Source organism: Macaca nemestrina, chromosome 10 (genome assembly GCF_043159975.1).
Source record: "Macaca nemestrina isolate mMacNem1 chromosome 10, mMacNem.hap1, whole genome shotgun sequence".
Taxonomy (NCBI): domain Eukaryota; kingdom Metazoa; phylum Chordata; class Mammalia; order Primates; family Cercopithecidae; genus Macaca; species Macaca nemestrina.
In genome coordinates this window covers 63,508,964-63,530,399 of record NC_092134.1, presented here as the reverse complement: position 1 = coordinate 63,530,399, position 21,436 = coordinate 63,508,964, and the positions used below count along the sequence as shown (strand labels likewise).

Below are 21,436 nucleotides of genomic sequence, written 5' to 3'. Positions count from 1 at the left end.
TATATCTGGAAACAAATCTGCCACATAATGCTTTTTTTTTTTTTTTTTTTTGACAGTGCTTTGACGATAGTCGCCCTTTATATACTTAGCTTAAAAGATCAAGACCGACGTGTCCCAAATCTCCCTCCAAGGTGAGAGTTCAGTTCAATTTTCTGGCCTAAAATTCCTTTGGAGAGAAGGATTTTTGCAGGCCTCATTCATTAATCATTTCATTCTTTTTCTCCGGCAATATCACAAGCTCTCAGGAGCCGGCTCTGCTGTCCACAGCCTCCTCCTCAGGTAAAGGCTTTACATTCCTCACCCTCAAACCTGGTTTCAAGTGAACTGTCAACAGAAGAAACCAGCGTTTCAGGTTAACCTTCTTGCTTCCCCTCCCCCCGCCCAATGCCTTGCAGCACCTAATACATCCCTGGCAACCACACCGGCCTCCTTACAAGTACCTGAAATTACTTTCTGTGAAATCCTGCCATGTCAGGAGACTTATTGCTGCCCCATCTGGGGAATGAAAGAAGTCTTTTCAAGTCCTGTGCAAAGACAATCTGAAGACAAGGAATTCCATCAGAGGCAATGGTCAGGTAAATGATGTTCGAAGAGAAACAACTAGAGCTTTGAACTTGAGGTTGTTTTTCTTGTCACAATTTACTTAGATGGTCATTAATGGTTCCAGATAATGGTTCCATGCTTCTATTTGGGGTGGCAAAATCTTTAAAACACAAATACACAAACTGTCAATCATCTGTAATATTGAGTTCCTTGCCCAGGAATGAAATTTTGGTTGATTCAAGTACTTATAATTCTCACCAAGTGAAAGGTTCTCATTTGTCCATTGCCAACAAGGATAGTAATAGTAGCACAAGTGAAGTAATTACATGCACGTGGGTGGATTTTTTTTGGCTCATTTAGAATTTTAAAAATGATGTGGTATCTGGGCTCTCAGCCCAAACCAACTAGGGCAAAATGTAAGAGACTTTGGAAACTCTAATTTAGAGTTCAGGGTGAGATTTAAGGCAGTGAAAAACACCAGGTTGGCATTCCACTTTCAGAATAACTTTTTCCTCTTTCTCCTAGGGACACACACATACATACACACATACCAATGTTTTTCAAGTAACAGAATTTTCATGGTAAAAAAAAGTATAGAAACTTAATCAAGGACTGCAAGTGTAATCATATCCATAAGATTATATACAAGTCTTCCAAATGTATACTAATTTATTACTGTTTTTAAAAATTTATTCTATATACACGTATTAATAAAGAGTAATATTAATGATGATGCTAATAAGGATACATGTTACTGTGGCTTATTGATTAGGATGCTGTCATAACAATAACTCTCAAATATCAGTGGATTCTTATGGCAAACATTTAATTCTGACTCACTCTATATATTAAATGTGAATCAAAAGAGGGTTCTTGGTCATCATGTCATTTAAAGTCTAGCTGATGAAGATTCCATCACAATAATTATTTCCACAGTCTCCATAGTAGTGGTAAAAGAACAAGGCAAATTATGTACTGGCTCTTAAAGCTTCCACCTAGGTATAACACATGTTACCTCTGCTTATACTTTATTGGCCAAAGCAGGTCACATCACATTGGTCATGTCTAATTTTAAAACGGATGGGGAAGAACAGACCTAACATGTATGGAGAAGATGAACCAGAATACTTATAAGTGGTGCTAATGACCTACGTAGAATATGGTCAGTGGTTGAAATGTTGGGGTGCAATGTCATTTCCTTTCCCTTTTGACATTATTGCATATCCTAGTCTTGGTTGAATAACTTACAAGTTGTCATCATCATCATCATGATTATCATGTTGTAATGAGGTATTACTCTATGCAAGGTTCTGTCATAAGTAGTTTACATGAGTAAATCATTTAATCTTCACAAGCCTACAAGAGAGGTGCCATTATGATCCCAATTTTTTTCTGGTGAGGAAGCTGAGACACAGAGTTCTTTCACTACAGCAATAGGAAGCATTGAGCTTTTCTCATGAAAACTATTTTTGATTGAACTTAGGAGCAGATGCATCACTATAGAGTAAAACTAAAGCTTCATTTTAAATAAAGGAATTCATTTCAGTCATCTTATTCTCAACATTTTTAAATATGAAAAAATCTAGAACTACCACAGAAATCCCCAAGGCTTTTATCCCTTGTGAAAGCACATGGAACCTTGTGGCTGGTAAACACTTTTCTTACTTTGGGAGCCCATGCTGGAGACACTTGAAGTTCTTTTCTGAAAGCGGTCCTTGGAAGAGACCATCTCACCTATGAGAGATGTACTAATAACAGATACTGAATAGGAAGAGGTTGTAGACTGGTCCACTCTTCATTTTCAAGGGTTTCTTGACCGCTGAACAAGTTCATTCCTGAAGTAACCAGCTGTTCACATCAAGGGAATATAGTCATGTGCCACATGTTTCAGTCAACAATGGACCATATGTATACTAGAGGCCCCATAAGATAATAATTGAGCTGAAAAATTCTTATTGCCTGGTGACATCTTGATGATCCTGACCCTGTATAGGCCAGGCTAATGTGTGTATTTTGTACTTCAGTTTCTAATGAAAAAGTTTAAAAGTAAAAAAAAAATTTAATAGAAAAAGCTTATAAAATAAAATTATGAAGAAAGAAAATATCTTTGTACAACTGTACAATGCGTTTGCGTTTTAAGCTAAGTGTTATTGCAAGAGTCAAAAAGTTTCTTAAAATGTAGAAGTTTATAAAGTAAAAAAATTGCAGTAAGCTAAGGTTAATTATTTATTGAAGAAAGAAAATTTAAAAAATAAATTTAGTATAGCCTAAATGTATGGTGTTTATAAAGTCTACAGTAGTATCCCAGGCCTTCAGAGTCACTCACCAGTCACTCACTAATTGACTCAGAGCAACTTCTAGCCCTGCAAGCTCCATTCATGGTAAATTCCCTGTACAGGTGGACTAGTTTTTGTCTTTTATACTTTATTTTTTACTGTACCCTTTCTACGTTTAGATATATTCAGATACACAAATACTTACCATTGTGTTACAATTGCCTACAGTATTTACAGTATAATGCTGTACAGGTTTGCAACCAAGAAGCAATATAGCCTAGGTGTGTAGTAGGCTGTACAGTCTAGGTTTGTAAAGTACACTTTGTGATGTTTGTACAACAATGAAATTGCCTAATGACGTATCTCACATATTCATGTAGTTAAGCAATGCATGACTGTATTGGGAGGAACAGCCCTTTTTAAACCAGATCAAGGCTTTTTGCTCTCTGTGACAATGCAGAATTTTCATGTTAAAAAAATTATAGGAACTCAATCAAGGGCTACAAGTGTAATCATGTCCATAAGATTATATATAATTCTTCCAAATATATACTAATTTATTAATTGTTTTTAGAAATGTTCCTCTAAAAACAATAGCCTAGAAACAAGATGAGCAGACACTCATCTTGTTTCTACAACAATGAAATTGCCTAATGACATATTTCACAGGATCATGTAGTTAAGCAATGCATCACTGTATTGGGAGGAACAACCATTATTAAACCAGATCGAGGCTTGTTGCTCTCTGTGACAATACGGATTTTCATGTTAAAAAAATTACAGAAACTTGATCAAGGGCTACAAGTGTAATCATGTCCATAAGATTATATACAATTCTTCCAAATGTATACTCATTTATTATTGTTTTTAGAAATGTTCCCCTAGAAACAGTAGCCTAGAAACAAGATGAGTGTCTGCTCAACAAGATGAGTGTCTGCTCATCTTGTTTCTATAGCTATATAAATGAGAAAGAAGTGACTCCTAAGGAAAGAAAATTTGCTCCATGGTGCCAGGCTGTGTCCACCCAGACAGAACTAACAGCTTCTTTGACTACAAATGAAATTTATGTTCTGCTTTACTAGGCTCTGTGATACACTGGGAAAGTTGTTGCCTCTTGCTTTTGTCAACTGGAGAAAAATGGAAAGGATTCAAATGTTTGATTCACTTTTGTCTTCAGAAAACCCAAAAACTTTTGGAGATTTAGTCACAGAATCTCAGAGAACAGCTACGCAAGTGGCACCTGACTTTTTGGCCCTGAGAATCCACTATAAGCATACTTTTACAATGATGTGATTGAGAAAATACATGAAGGGCAAATGTAACTATAAATTCAGTTAAGCTTTTAACTGAATTGTTTTTATTACTCCAACAGTGGCGTTTGAAAAATAGTACAAATCTACAGGAGAGATGTTGCTTTTCAAGTCTACAGATAGCACCACAGACCCCTTTATGCAATCACCCAAGGTTCCAAGGACCCCATGTCAGGAGAACTGCTGATTTATATCAAATTACCCATTTTGCAGCTGATGAAATGGAGGCACTGGACCTTGCTTAAGATTCCTCAGTTGAGTTTCTAGAAAAGTTGGAATTGAAATCTGGGTCCCCTGCTTCTCTGTCCTTCCCATTTGCCATCCTGCCTCCATTGATTTGGACATGGGATGTGCATGTACCTGAGATCAACTCTAGAAGGTACAGAAAGTATCCACTCTATGGCCCTTTCTGGCTCCTCCTGGTAAGTTTGCCTCTGTCCATTGCAATGTCCCTGATGTGGGATATTTTCGAGTCTGAGCAAAGCCTCTTCTCTTCTGCTGCTGGTTTACTCTTCCCCTCTGTTCAGGGTACTGTATAACAGCAGCCTTCTAAATACAAAAGAGGAGAAGTCTAGGAAACTATTCTTTTCAGCCAGATGTTTCTAAGGCATTAAAGACCAATTAAAAATTAAGGAATAAAAATAAAAAAGAAATTCAAGAGTAACAACAACAACAACAACAACAAACTTAGGAAAGCTCTCAGTGGGATGCAGAGTAATATCTAACAGTTTACTAAACCCCTAAACACATTTATGAGCCTCCTCCTGAGGAGTAAGACTATAATAAAATAAGCGAAGGGAAATCAGCATTTTTATGACATACTGAGCTCGTGTCATTATTCTTCTTTTGGGCCAAAGTTGATCTTATCTGTGTAAAGTGTCTTTTAGAAAGGTTATCTCTCCCACTCCGCCTCACTTAATAAAAAGTTTGGGTAAGACTAATCAGGAAGTGGAAAGTGAGTATTTTGGAATATTGAGCTTCTACTTTAAGGAACCATCTGAATGTGATGAATTAGATTTTAATCCATGGAACCAGTAAAGATTTAAGTAGACAAGAGAGTTAGATATTAAAAAGTAACGAGCCTGTGGAGAAAAGCATCTATGGAATTCTGTAGAATATATTAGAGTTGGTGAAGATTTAAAAAATATCTGGAATTCATGTTCATTTTGTTTTGGAGACCACGACTCTGAGAAAAGTGAATGGCCAGAAGAAAATGGCGCCCTGTGTTAAAGGACTCAGCCATTGACTAGTGGGGCTCATTGGCTTCTTCATAGCACATGAGTCTGGTTCAATGAAGGGAAGAGAAAGGTATCCAAGATGCTGTACTGGACTCAGCCGCCAATACAGTCTTACAAGTAGTGCAATATACAGCTTCTACCATGACAGGAGTATGCTTTTCTTGGGCACCATCCTAAATCTTTACTCTCCAGAAGTTTCTAATTTAGTTTATTGGGAGAGCTCATCCACCAATTGTGAAATATATCTCCAACTTTATAATGAAAACCTCAGGGAATGTACTATATGAAGCTTATAATGAATATCACTGGAAGGCATTTGTAAAATGAGATCAACCCTAGAAGGTACTGACAGTATGCCTTTATAACTTCCTGTATGACTACTGGAAGATTTATGGTTTTCCTATAACCAGCCTTTCAGAGTCAAATAATCTTGTTTCAGAGAAGTGTCAAATGGAAGGTGTTTTACGGGAGATTTAAATTTTATTTCTTGCATTTGAAAAATCATTTTTATAATTCTGATCTGCAAGATTGTCTTTCCTTATTCCCACCTATGTATTGCTGTTTTTTTTTTTTTTTTTTTAAAGAAAACGTTACCCCACTGGGTACTCAATTGTATCCATAGGGTTTTATGTCTCCAGGACCTGAAAACACAGTTCTGTGGAATAAGGCAAATCTGTAGTTCTATTGCCAGAATTTATAATGAGCTATTTTTCTGCAAATTCAGCAGGCAAGTAGGACAAAAGGTAGGAGAAGAAAACACACAGGATAGAAAAGTCCTGGTTTCCACTTCTCTTTATGCCTCATTTGCCTTGTAAATTTATAACCTTCTGTGGAAGCCGTCTTAAGCAAAACTTATAGTAGAAACGTATTTGGAAATTATTACTGGAATAGCTAGAATCCAAGAAATCTGGAGGTCTTTTTGGCAGTGTATGTGTTCACATGTAAAGGAAAATAAATATTCAGTTTTCTAGAAACTCCTCATGTATCAGGACCCATTTCTTCTTAATGGAAAGCACCATGTTGGGCTCAGACACTCACCCTGCCTTCCAGTTCTGTCTTGCTTCCTATTGCTAATAGAGTAAAGGAGTCTAGCTTCCCATGTTCATTCTCAGCATCCCTCTGCACCGTTCCCCTGGGAAATTTCCCTGTGAATGTGTAAGAGGAAAGTTTTTTAGAGGTTAAATTGGCCTTCCCTCTTCTTTTCCTTCCTCTTTCCCTGGCTCTCTTCCTTCCATCCTTTCACCCATATTCATTGAGCACCACTGTGAGCCCAGCATTACCCTATCTGGGATACAACAGTGAACAGGATGTAGTCTTCAAGGAGCCCACAGTTAGGTGAATGGTTAAGTAAGCTAGTCCTTCCACCTAGTGAGAGGAGTTATAACCAGGATAGGGATGTTTAGGAGTGATTGTCCCCAAGTATTGTCTTTTGCTTTCTATCCTGAAATTGGATACTGAAACTTGAACATAGATCTAAATCTGCAAATTAAAAAAAAAAAAAGACTGCCAAAACTTCATAAAGTTATTTTGTTAGGCATACTTAGCAACCCACTAAATGATTGCTTTCACTATCTACTTTAAAAAGATACATTAAAAAAACAGCCTTAACAACATTCATCTGAATGGTTACCTTTTCAAAATTGCATTTAAAATGCCTTTTGGGTGATGACAGGAGCCTAGCCACTCCCTGGGCTCCCTCCCTATAAGCCTGCTCTGGCCCCACACCAGCAGCCTGATTCCTCCTTTCAGCTGGCTGCATCTCAGGCCTTACTTTAGACCAAGCTTGTCCAACCTGCGGCCCATGGGCCACGAGCGGCTGAGGACAGCTTTGAATGTGGCTCAACATAAATTTGTAAACTTTCTTAAAACATTATGAGATTTTTTTTTTGTAATTTTTTTAAGCCTTTCAGCTATCATTAGTGTTAGTGTATTTTATGTGTGGCCCAAGACAATTATTCTTCTTCCAGTGTGGCCTAGGGAAGCCAGAAGATTGGACACCTCTGCCTTAGACTTTAAGCTCAAGTTTTTTCCTACGTGGATCACATTTCACATATTCCTGGAATAGCAAAATTGTGGCCTCTGGAATCAGATGGTTTGAATGGGAAACTCCTCATTCCTGTCTACAAGCTGAGTCCTTAGTGCCTCACTTAGCTTATCTGTCAAGCAGGGATAACCTCCCTCTTGGACTTTTGTAAGGCATTCAGAACAATGCTCAGTGAAGAGTAGGCATCAATAAATAGTAGGTGTAATTATATCGCTATCCTTCAATGCAAAAATATAGGTCCCACAGAATTTCCTCTAACATTTCATATTCAAGTTATTAAGCAATTGGGAAGGCATGCTCAATTTTTTTTTATAAGTTTTGCTTATCTTTAGAGACCACAAACTCTATTTGTATGAAGAAGGTTAATGTTTCATTATTTTACTGTAGGGATAGTCTTGCTCCTATTTTTCTTCATTTTTACCCACTCTCTTGACTGCCCTTGAACCTATTCTCTATTTTAACAGGCTATATTAAGCAGCAGAGAGGTCACAGAAGTAGGCAGGGTTGAAAAACCAATAGGGACCAATATACATTTGATGCTAGGCCCTGGTGCTACCTGGACTCAACTCTAAAGGGATTATTCCATGAAACAGTCCATCTCCCATCTCCATGCTTTCTACTGGGATCTCCAGGAATAGTTCTTTCTCCTTACTAGTTTCCAAATGTTATATCTTTCATAGCCTTTGCTTTCACTCAGAAAAATAAATATGACTAATGAGTATGTCTCTACTCCTTTGCAACTTCATATGAGCTAGGCTTCAGTTGAGCAGAGAAGTTGACTTTAGGGCCTGTTATACTCACTCAAGAAGTAATATCAGGATCAAAAGAAGATCAACAGGAGGGCAGATGCTAGCTCAATAAAAGGGAAAACTGGTATTTAGCATTGCCCAGCAGAAGAATGGGCAGGGAGTCCCTTGTCACTGGAGGTGTTCAAACAGAGATTCCTTGGTTATTTATTTCTTTTTTTACATTAGTATGTGTAATCCTGAGATAGCAATATTAAGATGGATATAAAAGAATCCAGATAATCTAAAGATAATAATTTCAATTAACAATGTTCATTCATAAGCTAGATAGGAAATAAAACTATCATTAGCTTGTCATTAATCAAAGAAAGATGGTTTCCGTAGATTGAGCAAGACATTATGCCAGGGGTTACAGAGGATTCAAAGAATGTTAGTAGATGTTCCCTATTCTGGAATTGTCAGGAAAGGGCAAAAATACTTGAAAAGTTAAGTAATAATACAGAGGTAATATGCCCTTCAGTGTGGTGACAGATATATCACTGGTTGATGATTGCATTGATGGTTCAGTAATAAATGCTATGGCATTGGAAAGGCAGAATCTGTGAGCTGCAGACCTAGTTAGGGATGGTTTCTTAGTCCACTTTGCCATCATAACAGAATACCACTGACTGGGTGACTTAAACAACAGATATTTATTTTCTCACAGTTCTGGTGGCTGGAAGTCCAAGACCAAGGTGTCAGCAGGTCTGATTTCTTCTGAGACTTCTCTCCTTGGTCTGCAGATGACTATCAACTTGCTGTGTCTTCACGTGATCTTTCCTCTGTGCACACATAGCCCTAGGGTCTCCCGGTGTGTCCTAATCTTCTGCTTTTTTTTTTTTTTTTTTTTTTGAGACAGAGTTTTACTCTTATTGTCCAGGCTGGAGTGCAATGGTGCGATCTTGGCTCACCACAACCTCCACCTCCCAGGTTCAAGTGATTCTCCTGCCTCAGCCTCCCGAGTAGCTGGGATTAGAGACATGTGTCACAATGCCTGGCTAATTTTATATTTTTTAGTAGAGACGGGGTTTCTCCATGTTGGTTAGGCTGGTCTTGAACTCCTGATCTCAAGTGATCTGCCCGCCTTGGCCTCCCAGAGTGCTGGGATTACAGGTGTGAGCCACCGTGCCCGACTCCTAATCTTTTGCTCTTACACGGACACAGGTCAGATTGTATTAGAGCCCACTTTGACAGCCTATTTTAACTTAATCACTGCTTTAAAGACCCTATCAAAAAACAGTCACATTCTGAGGTACTGGGGGGATAAGGCTTCATCATATACATTTGAATTTGGTAGCTGGGAAGGGGGACCCAATTTAGTCCATAACAGATGACTTCTTGCAGAAGAGGGAGAATAAACTAGATCTGTAAGAAATAGGATAGAGATTAGATGGGTTGAAGGATGGGAGACAGAAAGGGTGGGGAGCACTCAACTCACAGAGATGAACTAGGTCACACATGGGGTTTCTTCTCTTCTCCTGAACAAGTCTTCAAGATTGACAGACTTGTTTTCTTTTCAGAAGACAAAAGCAAATCGTTCTTGGCAAGAAATGCTCTTAGCGGCCCTGACTGGAGGAGTGACTGTAAGTTGACATTTAAGTGACAGTATTCTTTGGCTTTGTGGAGCCAGGCAGACTAACAAGTTGTAAAAGCATTGCTGGAGTGAGGAGCAGGGACAAAGGCTGCAGCCTGCCTGCCACGTATATCCATGGGACTGTGTGTTGTAATTGATGCCACCCTAACCACTAATGAGGCATTAGAAATGGTCACTCACTGTCAGACAAGTTGTGGTTGATCTCCATGGATATTCATAATTTGTTCAAACTTCCTGCCCTCTTCTTCTATTCTGACTATAGTTTGTTTTCTGTGTTCTGAAACAGATTGCATTTCATGTTGCACCCTCCATTTTCAATAAATTTTGATTTAGTAGGACTTCCATGGTCCAGAAATTCTTTTGAATGTTATAGGGGATGTTTATTGGAGCCTGAGTTTTTATTAGTTTTTCTAAAATGTACTATAACCCCCAAAAAGGCCTTCTCCCCTTCCTTTTCCTCCTTTTTTTTTTTCCATTCGAATACAAATGGAATCTCTTTACCTGGGAAACTCTTACTTCCCATTGTGTAATTTGAGGACTGTGGCTGGAATACAATATTCTTTTCCCTTTCAGAAGAGTTTATTTTCTTTTATCTATTTTTTCTCAATTCAGGGATTGATACAACGATCAGTTCTATTCAGATTATGGAAATCCAGCAAATAATAGATCATCAGTATTGCAGTCGAAGCCTCCAGTGCGGGTGGGTAAGCCTCCCCAGCATGCCCTGGTTGTTTCTGGAATTTACCCATGGCTCTGGGTTTTTAAGACTGCAGTGGAAGCTAAAGCTACATGATAAAATCAATGTGTGCTTACATTGCTCCTTAAGTGAAAACATCTTTATTACATGGTGGGAGAAAGAATCATAAAACGGTTGGTATTAGCAAATGTCAATAAGCCACAGCCCCAGTTATTCCAGTCTTCTGGTTTAATGGATAAGTCCAAAGCAGAAAGCCTAGGGAGCAGTTCTGCTCCTGACTCTCTGAGGGCACATATTAAGGGCACAGAGCTGCCAGTTAATTTTATAGACAAGAAAGACATTGTTGCTGATGGCTCCAAGTTACAAGTGAGCTGACTTTGTATATTTTAATAACAAAGGATATCATTATTTTAATTGCTGAAAAAATATAACTTAGCTTTTCAGATAGGAGGGAAAAATCAGATATAGCAAAAGTTATCAGCAACATCCATCTCCTTATGGATTACAGGTATGCCTTATTACCTGTATCAAGGTAATGATACATCTAGAAACAGACGGTGCAAGTTGCTTCAAAGAGTACAGTGTGCCAGTTGTAGGGATTAAGATTGGAGAGGGCTGGGCGTGATGGTTCACACCTATAATTTCAGCACTTTGGGAGACTGAGGCAGGAGGACTGCTTGAGCCCAGGAGTTCAAGGTCAAGACCAGCCTGGGCAACATGATGAGATCCTATCTCTACCAAAAAAAAAAAAAAAATTAGCTGGGCATGATGGTACACACCTGTGGTCCCAGCTAATTGGGAAGCTAAGGTGGGAGGATCTCTTGAGCCCAGGAGGTCAAGGCTGCAGTGAGCTGTGTGTTTGCACCACTGTACTCCAGCCTGGATGACAGAGTGCAACCCGGACACACACACACACACACACACACACACACACACACACGGAATGGGGGAGTTATTTTTCTTAGTTTGACAACTGTTTCTTAGGCACCTGCTAGATTAAAGGCAAGGCCTATAATTTGAACTAGTGTCATAAATCCTGTGGGTTTTCAGCCTCATTTCTTTTCCAACCTGATATAACTTGGGCTTTAAGTTGATGATGGCTGTGAGTTATAAAAGTAACATGTATGGTGCTTTATGATTTATTTATGACCTCTGTGTTCATGATCTCATTGAATTCTCACAAAATCCCTATGAGGTTGGTATAATTTATCCCTGTTTTGTAGTTAAATTTCAGTTATACTTGAAAAAGTTTGCCTAAGATCACCTGTAAGTGGCAGATACAGATATTAATTAATGTGGTAAGATGACATAGTGAAGAGTCAGATGATTCAAGTTCAAGTCCTAGAACTTTGACAAGATGTTTATTCTCCCCGAATACCCATTTCTCAGCTATAAGATGGGGATACTTTCAAAACGGAGTTGGGTTGCTGTGGAGCCTGCAGATAATGGGAGAGACGTCTTAGGAAATGAATTCCGTTTATCTAAGCTTCCCCCAGTCAAACGAACTGCTCCTGATCCCAGTGCAGATCTTTCTATTTTAAAAAATACGTTGATTCACTGAAATAACACTGTTCTCAATTTGGTGTGCAAGTTGCACTCTTGTTATTTTCAGCTGTATTGATGTATAATTGACAAGCAAAAATTGTTTATATTCAAGGTGTATAATGTTTCGTTTTGTTGTAATATACCTATCCAATGCAAAATGCAAGATCTTTCCATTTCCTTTACTTTTGCTTTTTACCTTTTTAGCAACTTAGTTTAGCATTACTTAAAAATAAAATGACTGACTCTTTTTCCCATCAATCTGATTTTAAGTTGTTCTTCCATATAATTCAAGGGATGGTCAGGTCATAAGGAGAACTTGTTTTAGAGACCATATGTCTTTTTGCTGGAGTTTTTCATTACAATACGAATCAAAGGAATTTCCCTTTTATCCAAGTATCTCTCTGAAAGGTGTGGGGGGATCTATGTATAAGCACTTGTCTTGCAATCTTCTCCATTACTAAATGGTAATTAGAATTAGAACAATTTTAGCAGATTCAGATTCTAAAATACCTGATATTTCCTCCCAGTGTTGCTCAAAAGGGAGTGATTTAGGGTAGAAAAAATGTATTTATTATTTCTAGGGGCATTGTTAGTTTGAGCCTTTGCTTCGTTTGTCTTCAGAAATCCGTGTCTCTTTAAAGGGGACTAAAGTCATTTCCTGTGTGAAAAAGGCATTTCCTGGTCTGGGATTAGACTTTCCATCATTTTTGCTTCTGTGTGTTCTAAAAAACTGTAACTTTTTATGGTACATTTTATATTAAGACCTGAAAGATATCACTCTGAAATTTGACAGGTATATCCTAAAAACAACAACAAAAAATGATAATAGGTTGAACTCAATTTTCTATATTTATTATTTACTATATAATATTTCACTGTTTTTATAGTATATAATGAGTAGCAAAAAGCCCTTTGAAGACTTTCCTACATATTTTGATTTGTGGTTTTATTTTTTTTCCATAATTAGATCTGGAAATTATAATTACAATATTCCTGTTAATAAACACACACCCACCAATGTCAAGTTCTCTCTGGAAATAAAGTAAGTGCATGGCTGTAAAAATAATTTCATTTTTATCATTAGTTGAATAGCAAGTCTGGATTTACTTCACAATTTGGTCAGTACGTTAAGAGGCAGAAAGCTATCAGTTTGTGTTAACTGCTGATGGTTTGAGAGGTGGGCCATTTGAGGGAAAGGTTTTCAAAATGAGGGCTGTGATCATCCGGGCTTTCTTCAGGCAATGGAAGGGCTCTAAACTCTATACCCATGCCTACAAAGTGGGGATGATTTTGGTTTGATGCTCACAAGCTGTAGACTTCCCCTGACTCTCTCACTTGGAGAGAGAGAATTGGGATGGGAACAAGAGTAATAACATGCCCCCTATGGGAAGATACACAGCTCCCGGTAGCAATGTTAATGCAGATACCACTCCTATTTTCCAAAAGACAGAAAAAAAAAAAAAGGAACCAGAGTTTGGAATTGGACAGACCAGGGTCCAAGGATTCTGTCACTTACTAATTCTGTGATCTTGTACAAGCCACTTATCTTCTTTGAGCTACTGTTTCTTTATCTGTAATGTAAGTATTACATTACACCATAGCACATAGAGCTGCTGTGAGAATTATTAATAATGGTGAAATTAGTAACTGCCATTTGCTGAGCACAGACTATATGCTACACTTTAATACTGGGTCATAAAATCCTCACAGCAACCCTCCCAGTTGTTTTTTTTCCCCCTAGTTTATATTTTTGAGATGGAGACACTTGGGTTTAGAGTTTCAGAACATGTAAAACACACACACACACACACACACACACACACGTTCTGAAAATCACAGGTAGTAAGTGATGGAGCTGGGCTTCAAATTCAGTCCATCCTCTCAGCCATCACTGTCCTGTCCTGCCTACCCAGTGAGATGAGACATGTAAGGACACTGCCCTTTCCTGACACACCATAAGCACACAGTAAATGGTAGCTTTTATTAGGACTACCTTTCCTCCTAAATCACAAAACTCTAACTTAACCTATTCTTATCAGATATTTTAAATGATTATGGCACTTAAAGACCTTCCACTAAAAAATTATGCAATGAGCTACTTTCCATGAAGATAAATGGTTTTTTGTGCCTCCTGATTTTAGTCTCTCCTTTCCATCCCCCTCCACATTTCCTTTCTTCTTCCCTTCCTTTTCTATCACTCTTTCCCTTCCCTCTGTCCTCCCCTCTCTCCCTCTGCTTGCCCAGCTCTGTTTTCCTCCTCCATCCTTCACCGCATGCCTTCTGCCTCTTCCTCTGTCTCACTCAGGCTTCATACTCTTTTTCTCATCCACTTTGCCTCTGTGAGGAACGAATGTCACTCAACCTAACTGCTAGCCTTGGAAAGGTTTCTTTTAAGCAGCTAATATTTTGTGACTCAGAACCTACCATATTTCAAGGCAGAGCGAAAGCTAAATGTACTATTGTTATAAACTGAAAATACTATTATCTAGCATTCCTTGAGTAACCAGAATAACATTTTCTTACTCATTTCTGGCTTTTAGTGGAAGGAAACAAGGTTATATGCTATATCTCCTGAAGTGGTAGATCACCTTCAGCGGCTAAATCAGGACTTTTAGTTTACAAACCATTTTTAATAAAACGGATGACTTAAAAATAACACATACACTTAACTGAGATTGTAGGTTGCCCTAACTCGTGCAAAAGGATTGTTCCCAAAGACAAATAGATCGCATCCTCTTGATGATGATTAACGGGCCAACCTCCAGAGAAGAACCATACATTCTTGCAGACTTTCAACTCTGATAGCTTTAAAATCTAGTGATTTCTGATAGGACTCACTCCCAAACTCCTACCTGTATTTATTTGCCTTTTTATTTTAAACAGTATCTGCCTAGACCCGGAATTTGCAAAATCAAAAATCCTGAAAGCTTCAGATAAATGCAAACTCAGTGCCAGTGGAAAGAGAAGGAATATATCCAAAAATTATAAAAAACACATATGCAGATAAGTTTTGATGTAAGATTAGGTTTTAAAAACTATCATACACAGCCAGGCTAATGTCTGTAACCCAGCACTTTGGGAGGCTGAGGCATTAGGGTTGCTTGAGCCCAGGTGTTTGAAACCAGCCTGGGCAACATAGCGAGACCTTGTCTCTGTGAAAAAATAAAATAAAAAGAAAAGAAAGAAAAAAAGACACCATCATATACTATTTCAGTAGCCATCTGAGATTGGGTTTCTTTTTGTAGTAATGAGATGTGAGCTGGCCTATTGGCATCAGTGAGCTTTGTGTAATACAATGCCTATTGTGAACTCTGAATGGATTTCCTAGTTATGTTCCCATTAGACCCTCTTCTTATCAAGGTGTATCCTAGCAGAAGCTGGTAACTGCTTTTTCATGTGCTCTTTCTTTTCTTTGTCTCTTGAAGCACAACAGAGCCATTGATAGTCTTCCAGTGCAAATTCACCCTTGGAAATATATGTTTCCATAGTAAAAGGGAAACCAAAGGGATGGAAAGCCACAGAGAAATCTCCCAGGAGATGACACAGGTAATGTTTTCTGCCTCCTCTGTTCCCCGCTGAGAGAGGGATACATTGAACCAATTGCCAGTGTTTTCCCTCCCTGGCCAACCCTAGTCACAGGGCTTGGCTCAGTCTCTTCCTTGTGTCCTTATGAATCTGCCGACTGTTCTAGCAACACCCATCAAAAGCTGTGATCCCGATACTTCTCCTACAGTCATTGAAGAAACGCTTTTTCAGCCTGTACTCTTTCCTACTGACTGTCAAATGCATGTATGAAATGGATCCTCTTTTATTAATTATTTAGGGATATCAGCACATTTGGAGCCTCCCTGTAGCCCTGTTTTCTGACAGCATGTTCCATTTCCGCGTAGCTGCACCGGTAAGCTTGCTTTTTCTTTTTCTTTTCAGTGAGAAAGAAATTGAGCAATAAAAAAAAATCACTTTAACCACAGTTCATTTTTACATTAATCTTCCTCTTTTTTTCTCCTTTCCTGACAGGATTTAGCTGACTGTTCAACTGATCCTTATTTTGCTGGAATATTCTTCACCGATTACTTCTTTTACTTCTATCGACGCTGTGCCTAATTTGTTCAAGTTTGGGGACTTTACCAAAGAAAAATAGGAATACATTTAACAGAGACGGACATCCTCTTGCAACTTCTTTTTTCTTCTTTGTAAAACATTTACGTTTATTACTAAAGGACTTTTTCAGGCTTTAGCTTCCAACAGTTTTGAGACATTAATGAGGAGAATAAAATGTTTGCTGAAACTTGAAATAATGTGGTGTTTGATTTTGCCATGACTATGAAGAAAACATTTCCTGGAGGAAGCAGTTCTGTTGAATTTAAAAATACTATTTTTGGTATTAAGGAAGTTGTGAGCTCAAAATAAGCAGGTCTAGCCTCTGCTTTGTTTTAATGTATTTTAAAGCTTTTGAAAAAAACCAAAAGGGCCATGTCCACTTTGGCCCACTAAACATAGACTCTTGAGAATGTGTGATATGGTATGTCGAGGAGTTGTGGGGGGTGGTATTTGATGCTGAGCTCGCATTTAGGCAGATTGTCCTCTGTGTGTGTGTGTGTGTGTGTGTGTGTGTGTGTGTGTGTGTTGTATAAACACATACACTAGGGTACAGAATGTAGTTTGTTAATAAAATGGATTCAAGAGAAATAATTGCAACTCTGCTTTGCAATGCTTGATGGACACTAAACTTTCTGTGTGGGTAGGATATGCCCCCTTGTAAAGATGGAAACTCCTGTACTCCAGAGCGCACTGAAATGAATCAAACTAGCCAGTCCTAAGCCTGCTTACTCTGCCTCACCTGTTCCTTCCCTCAGATTACCACAATAAAGGGTCATGTCTGCAGTTTCTCCTTCTCCGTCTGCCTCCCGACTGATCCCAGGGCTTCCCCGGGTGGCCCCCTCTGCCATGGTATGCCCCCTTGTCTTGGGGACTATGAGTAACAAACTCTCTTTTGGATGGCAATTATCTCCTCATCTGCTGGTCTTATACCTCAAATTTTCTATTAATATGCTATTTTTTAGAGAATGGAGATCCAAGCCACCTCACTGTAGTTCCAGGTAACAGGGATGCTGAATGGCTGGCCTTGCCTTATCTTACTGTTGGTCTCTGGGTCAATTAGAATAAGAAATTTGATTTTTTTAGTGTCACAGCAGTAATCAGCAGCAATAAAACATCCTCTTCCTTATTTTCAGCTATTATTAAATATGTGCCATATGGATGGAAATTAATTGTGAGACCCCAACAATTAAGAAAAGATATGGTTCCTTCCCTCACAGAAGGCATTTAAAAATAAACATATTAACACAAAAGTGGTTTACCCAGTTATTAAGAGCTGAGATTCTGAAACCAGATGGTCTTAGCTTAGTCTTGAGTTCAAATCATGATTGTATCTGTGTATCTTTAGGCAAGTTATCTAATTTCCATAAGTTGCAATTTCTTCACTTATGGAAGATAGTGAATATCTACCACAAACAGGATTAAATGAGATAATATATGTAGAGCACAGATAGGTTCTAAATAAATGTGAGCTGTTATTGTTATATCTTCATAGAACAGAATAATTATAAAGATTACAGTGGGATTATAAAGGGATTAAGTAAATACACATACATCAAGGCATTTTCATCAACTATAAAAACTAAATTGTAGACCGGGTGCGGTGGCTCACACCTGTAATCCCAGCACTTAGGGAGGCCAAGGCGGTGGATCACCTGAGGTCAGGAGTTCGAGACCAGCCTGGCCAAGACGGTGAAACCCCATCTCTACTAAAAGTACAAAAATTAGCCAGGCGTGGTGGTGCATGCCTGTAATCCCAGCTACTTGGGAGGCTGAGGCAGGAGAATCACTTGAACCCAAGAGGCAAAGGTTGCAGTGAGCTGAGATCATGCCATTGCACTCCAGCCTGGGCAACAAGAGCAAAACTCCATCTTAAAAAAACAAAACAAAACAAGAAAACCTAAATTGTAGACAGAACCATATATATAGATCATATAATGTTTATATTTTTTCTTTTAAATTTATTTTTATTTTTTTTTTAAGAAACATGGCCTCACTCTGTTTTCCCGACTGGAGTATGGTGGAGTGATCATATCTCACTGCAGCCTTGAACTCTTGGGCTCAAGAAATCCTTTTACCTCAGCCTCCCAAGTAGCTAAGATGACAGATACATGCCACCAATGCCCAGCTAACTTTTTTTTTTTTTTTTGATGGAGACAGGGTCTCACTATATTGCACAGTCTGGTCTCAAACTCCTGGCCTCAAGTGATTCCCTACTTCCCTGGCCTCCCAAAGTGTTGGGATTACAGTCCTGAACCACTCCACTTGGCCCCCTATATTTGGAAAATTATTTTCCCTTTTATTAATACTAATAGCTTAACTTTTGTAGAAAATGGAATAAGGTAGTTAAATTCTTGGGAGGAGCATTTCAGGAGTCCTCTAGTTTCTTAGATTCAGATTCAAACTTTTTTCTCCTAAGCTGTAGTGTCAGCCTGTCCTAGCATGACTTAGGTCTAGATATTGCAGTTGTAACACATTTAAAAATGGGATCCCAAGTGGTTGATGTGGGAGAGATTCCATTAATTTGACTCTTAGTAAAGGAATGTTTGTCAGCAGCAGAATTACAAGTGATCTTTTTGGCACATAAATCCCATGTTCTTATTCATGCACTTAAGTTTGGGATAATATGGGGGGTTTCAGATATCTAATGTAGTTCAGAAATATTGCTTATAAAGGGATTTCTGTAAAATCAGTGCCATTTTCTCATTAAATTCCATTAAAAGACTGGAAGTATTTTCCTACAGAAAAACTTCTATAGGAGATTGTGTTGAAAGCCTTCAGAAAGGAAGGATTTAAGATAGTGAATAGATCTATGGCAACCTGTGACATGCTTGGATTAGTTAGGCCTATTGGGAGAATAGACTTTGCTGGAAGATTCTCTGTATTTGCAGCACTTTTCCAGTTGTGAGATATTCACTGTGGACCACACTGCTTCAGGCCACAAGGCTTTCCTTTTATGCCAGAGAACTTTCTACTCTTTGAGGAATATCCTCAAACTCAAGTAAATTACTTTGAGAAATATCCTCAAACTCAAGGAAATTAAAGTGTCTATAACAGTCTCTTCCCAGAAACTTATAACCTGAGGCTAATCATGAGAAAAACACCAGACAAATTCCAACTGAGGGGTATTCTACAAAATATCCGATGACCATTCTTCGCAAATGACATAAAGTGTCAATCAAAGTCATCAAAAACAAGGAAAGTTGGGCTGGCCACAGTGGCTCACGCTTGTAATCCCAGCACTTTGGGAGGCCGAGGCGGGCAGATCACCTGAGGTAAGGAGTTCCAGACCAGCCTGACTGACATGGAAAAACCCTGTCTCTACTAAAAATACAAAATAAGCCAGGCATGGTGGCTCATGCCTGTAATCCCAGCTACTTGGGAGGCTGAAGCAGGAGAATCGCTTGAACCCGGGAGGTGGAGGTTGCAGTGAGCCCAGATTGTGCCATTGCACTCCAGTGTGGGCAATAAGAGTGAAACTCAGTCTCAAAAACAAAACAAAACAAACAAACAAACAAAAAAACAAGAACAACAACAACAAAAAAACAAACAAGGACAAGTCTGAGAAACTGTCACAGCCAAGAGGAGCTTAAGGTGACATGATGATTAAATGTAATGTGGTGTCCTGGATGGGATCTTGGAACTGGGAAAGGACATTAGGTAAAAACTAAGGAAATCTGAATGAAGTATTAAGTAAAGCATGGACTTTGGTTAATAATAATGTATCAATATTGTCTCATTAATTGTGACAAATGTACCACACTCATGTGAGATATTAACAATAGGGGAAACTGGATGTGAGGTTGATGGGAACTTTGTGTGCAATTATCTTTGCAATTTTTCTGTAAATCTAAAACTGCTCTGAAATAAAAAGGTTATTTTTTTAAAAACTCGGAAAAAGGTTCATAAGAGCCGGGCTGAAAATTACATCCTGCTACCAGGTGCCATTTGTAATAACATAGGGATAAGTTCAAGCATGAAAAATAGGTACTATATTTAACTTCAGGCCATCAAAGTATCTTAGTTCCCTGCTTTGACAATTATTTAAGGTCAGATTCTGTATATCAATCTAATTAGGCCCAAATATTAGAGAGTATTCTAAGATAATCATATAACATAAATAATTAACAACATGAGTTCTAATAAAGCTACTCAAACAAGATTTTTGAAAGCTGTCAAAATTTTTTTAAACAATTGAACCATAAAAATTCACTTACAGCAAACAACTGGCATGTATGTGTTAAACACTTCAGCATCTAAAAACTAAAAACACTTTACAGTGCTTATAACCCATCTCTTTTACTGTTTTTATTTTAATATATTTTTCCTATATAATTTTTGGATTTCAATATTACTGACAGATTCTTAACAATATATTATTTGAATCATGAAACTAAAATCTTCAAAAGAAAAGCAAAAAATAAAAATAAAAAATAAAAGCAATCTGTTAACAGTTTACAAGTATTTTCACTGACGTCTCATTTGATTTTCACAACACTGTGATGTCGGGAGTGAGGGGAAGTATTCATGTTTCTCCATTATATAATTAAGGAAACTCAGGCACAGAGAGGTTAAGCAAGGATAAGAGGTGAGCCGGATTTTCTGGTGCTAAATTTCATCCCTTTCCACTCCATTACTTAATTTCCTCTTTGAGATTTGTTTCCTCTCTTCATGACTCTTTGGAGTTTGTGAGACCACCAACTCAGATATTTACCCACTGAAAAGTCACTAACACAATAATGGCTCTAAAGTGCTATTCTTCAGGTTTCTTAAGCAGATAGCTTAATTAGAGGCCATTTTGTCAAAATACAGAATAGGGAGTGAACAGAGGGACCTAGATGGGTGGAGTCTCCTATCACCAGCCACTAAGTTACATCTTCTCTTGTGCCAGAGTTTAACAGCTCACTTGAGAATGCTAAATATCAACCTCCATTTGAGAAACACTTCAGTGGAATCTTCACTTGGCAAAACTAAAAGGGTTTTGGTTTTCATTTCTTTAAGGATATGTGTCATTGATGTTTGTGACTGATTCTAAAGAGCCAGTTGAACTCTTAGGAAGCATCCAAGGATTAAGAATCTAGTGAATTTTTGATGAGTGATTGTTTAAAGTTTGAAAAAGTGCAGCTTCAGAGACTTCCAATTTACCAACAGTGTTGAGTATACTCCCCCATCTTTTTGGGGGCTGGATTCTGTGAATGGGAAAGTCTTTCTCAGCCCTTAAGATATATAATTGGAGCAGAAATGAGTGCCAAAGATCACAGTCCCAATCCTTCAACTTCTTTATGACTCCACACAAATATGAAATG

The 21,436-nt window shown here is 38.2% G+C and overlaps 1 protein-coding gene across 1 annotated transcript in view; it reads left to right on the top strand.

Annotated features, from left to right (window-relative positions):
- The window catches only part of LOC105473385 (myelin regulatory factor like), a 95,680-nt gene extending 79,373 nt beyond the window's left edge, over positions 1 to 16,307 (top strand). Inside the window, exons 17-25 of the mRNA XM_071070574.1 lie at positions 57 to 130; positions 226 to 279; positions 396 to 575; positions 9,717 to 9,779; positions 10,403 to 10,490; positions 13,000 to 13,074; positions 15,458 to 15,578; positions 15,856 to 15,930; positions 16,050 to 16,307. Coding sequence (XP_070926675.1) covers positions 57 to 130; positions 226 to 279; positions 396 to 575; positions 9,717 to 9,779; positions 10,403 to 10,490; positions 13,000 to 13,074; positions 15,458 to 15,578; positions 15,856 to 15,930; positions 16,050 to 16,136 — 817 coding nt within the window. The 3' untranslated portion in view covers positions 16,137 to 16,307. The remainder of the gene's footprint in view (positions 1 to 56; positions 131 to 225; positions 280 to 395; positions 576 to 9,716; positions 9,780 to 10,402; positions 10,491 to 12,999; positions 13,075 to 15,457; positions 15,579 to 15,855; positions 15,931 to 16,049) is intronic.
- The last annotated feature ends 5,129 nt before the right edge of the window (positions 16,308 to 21,436 follow it).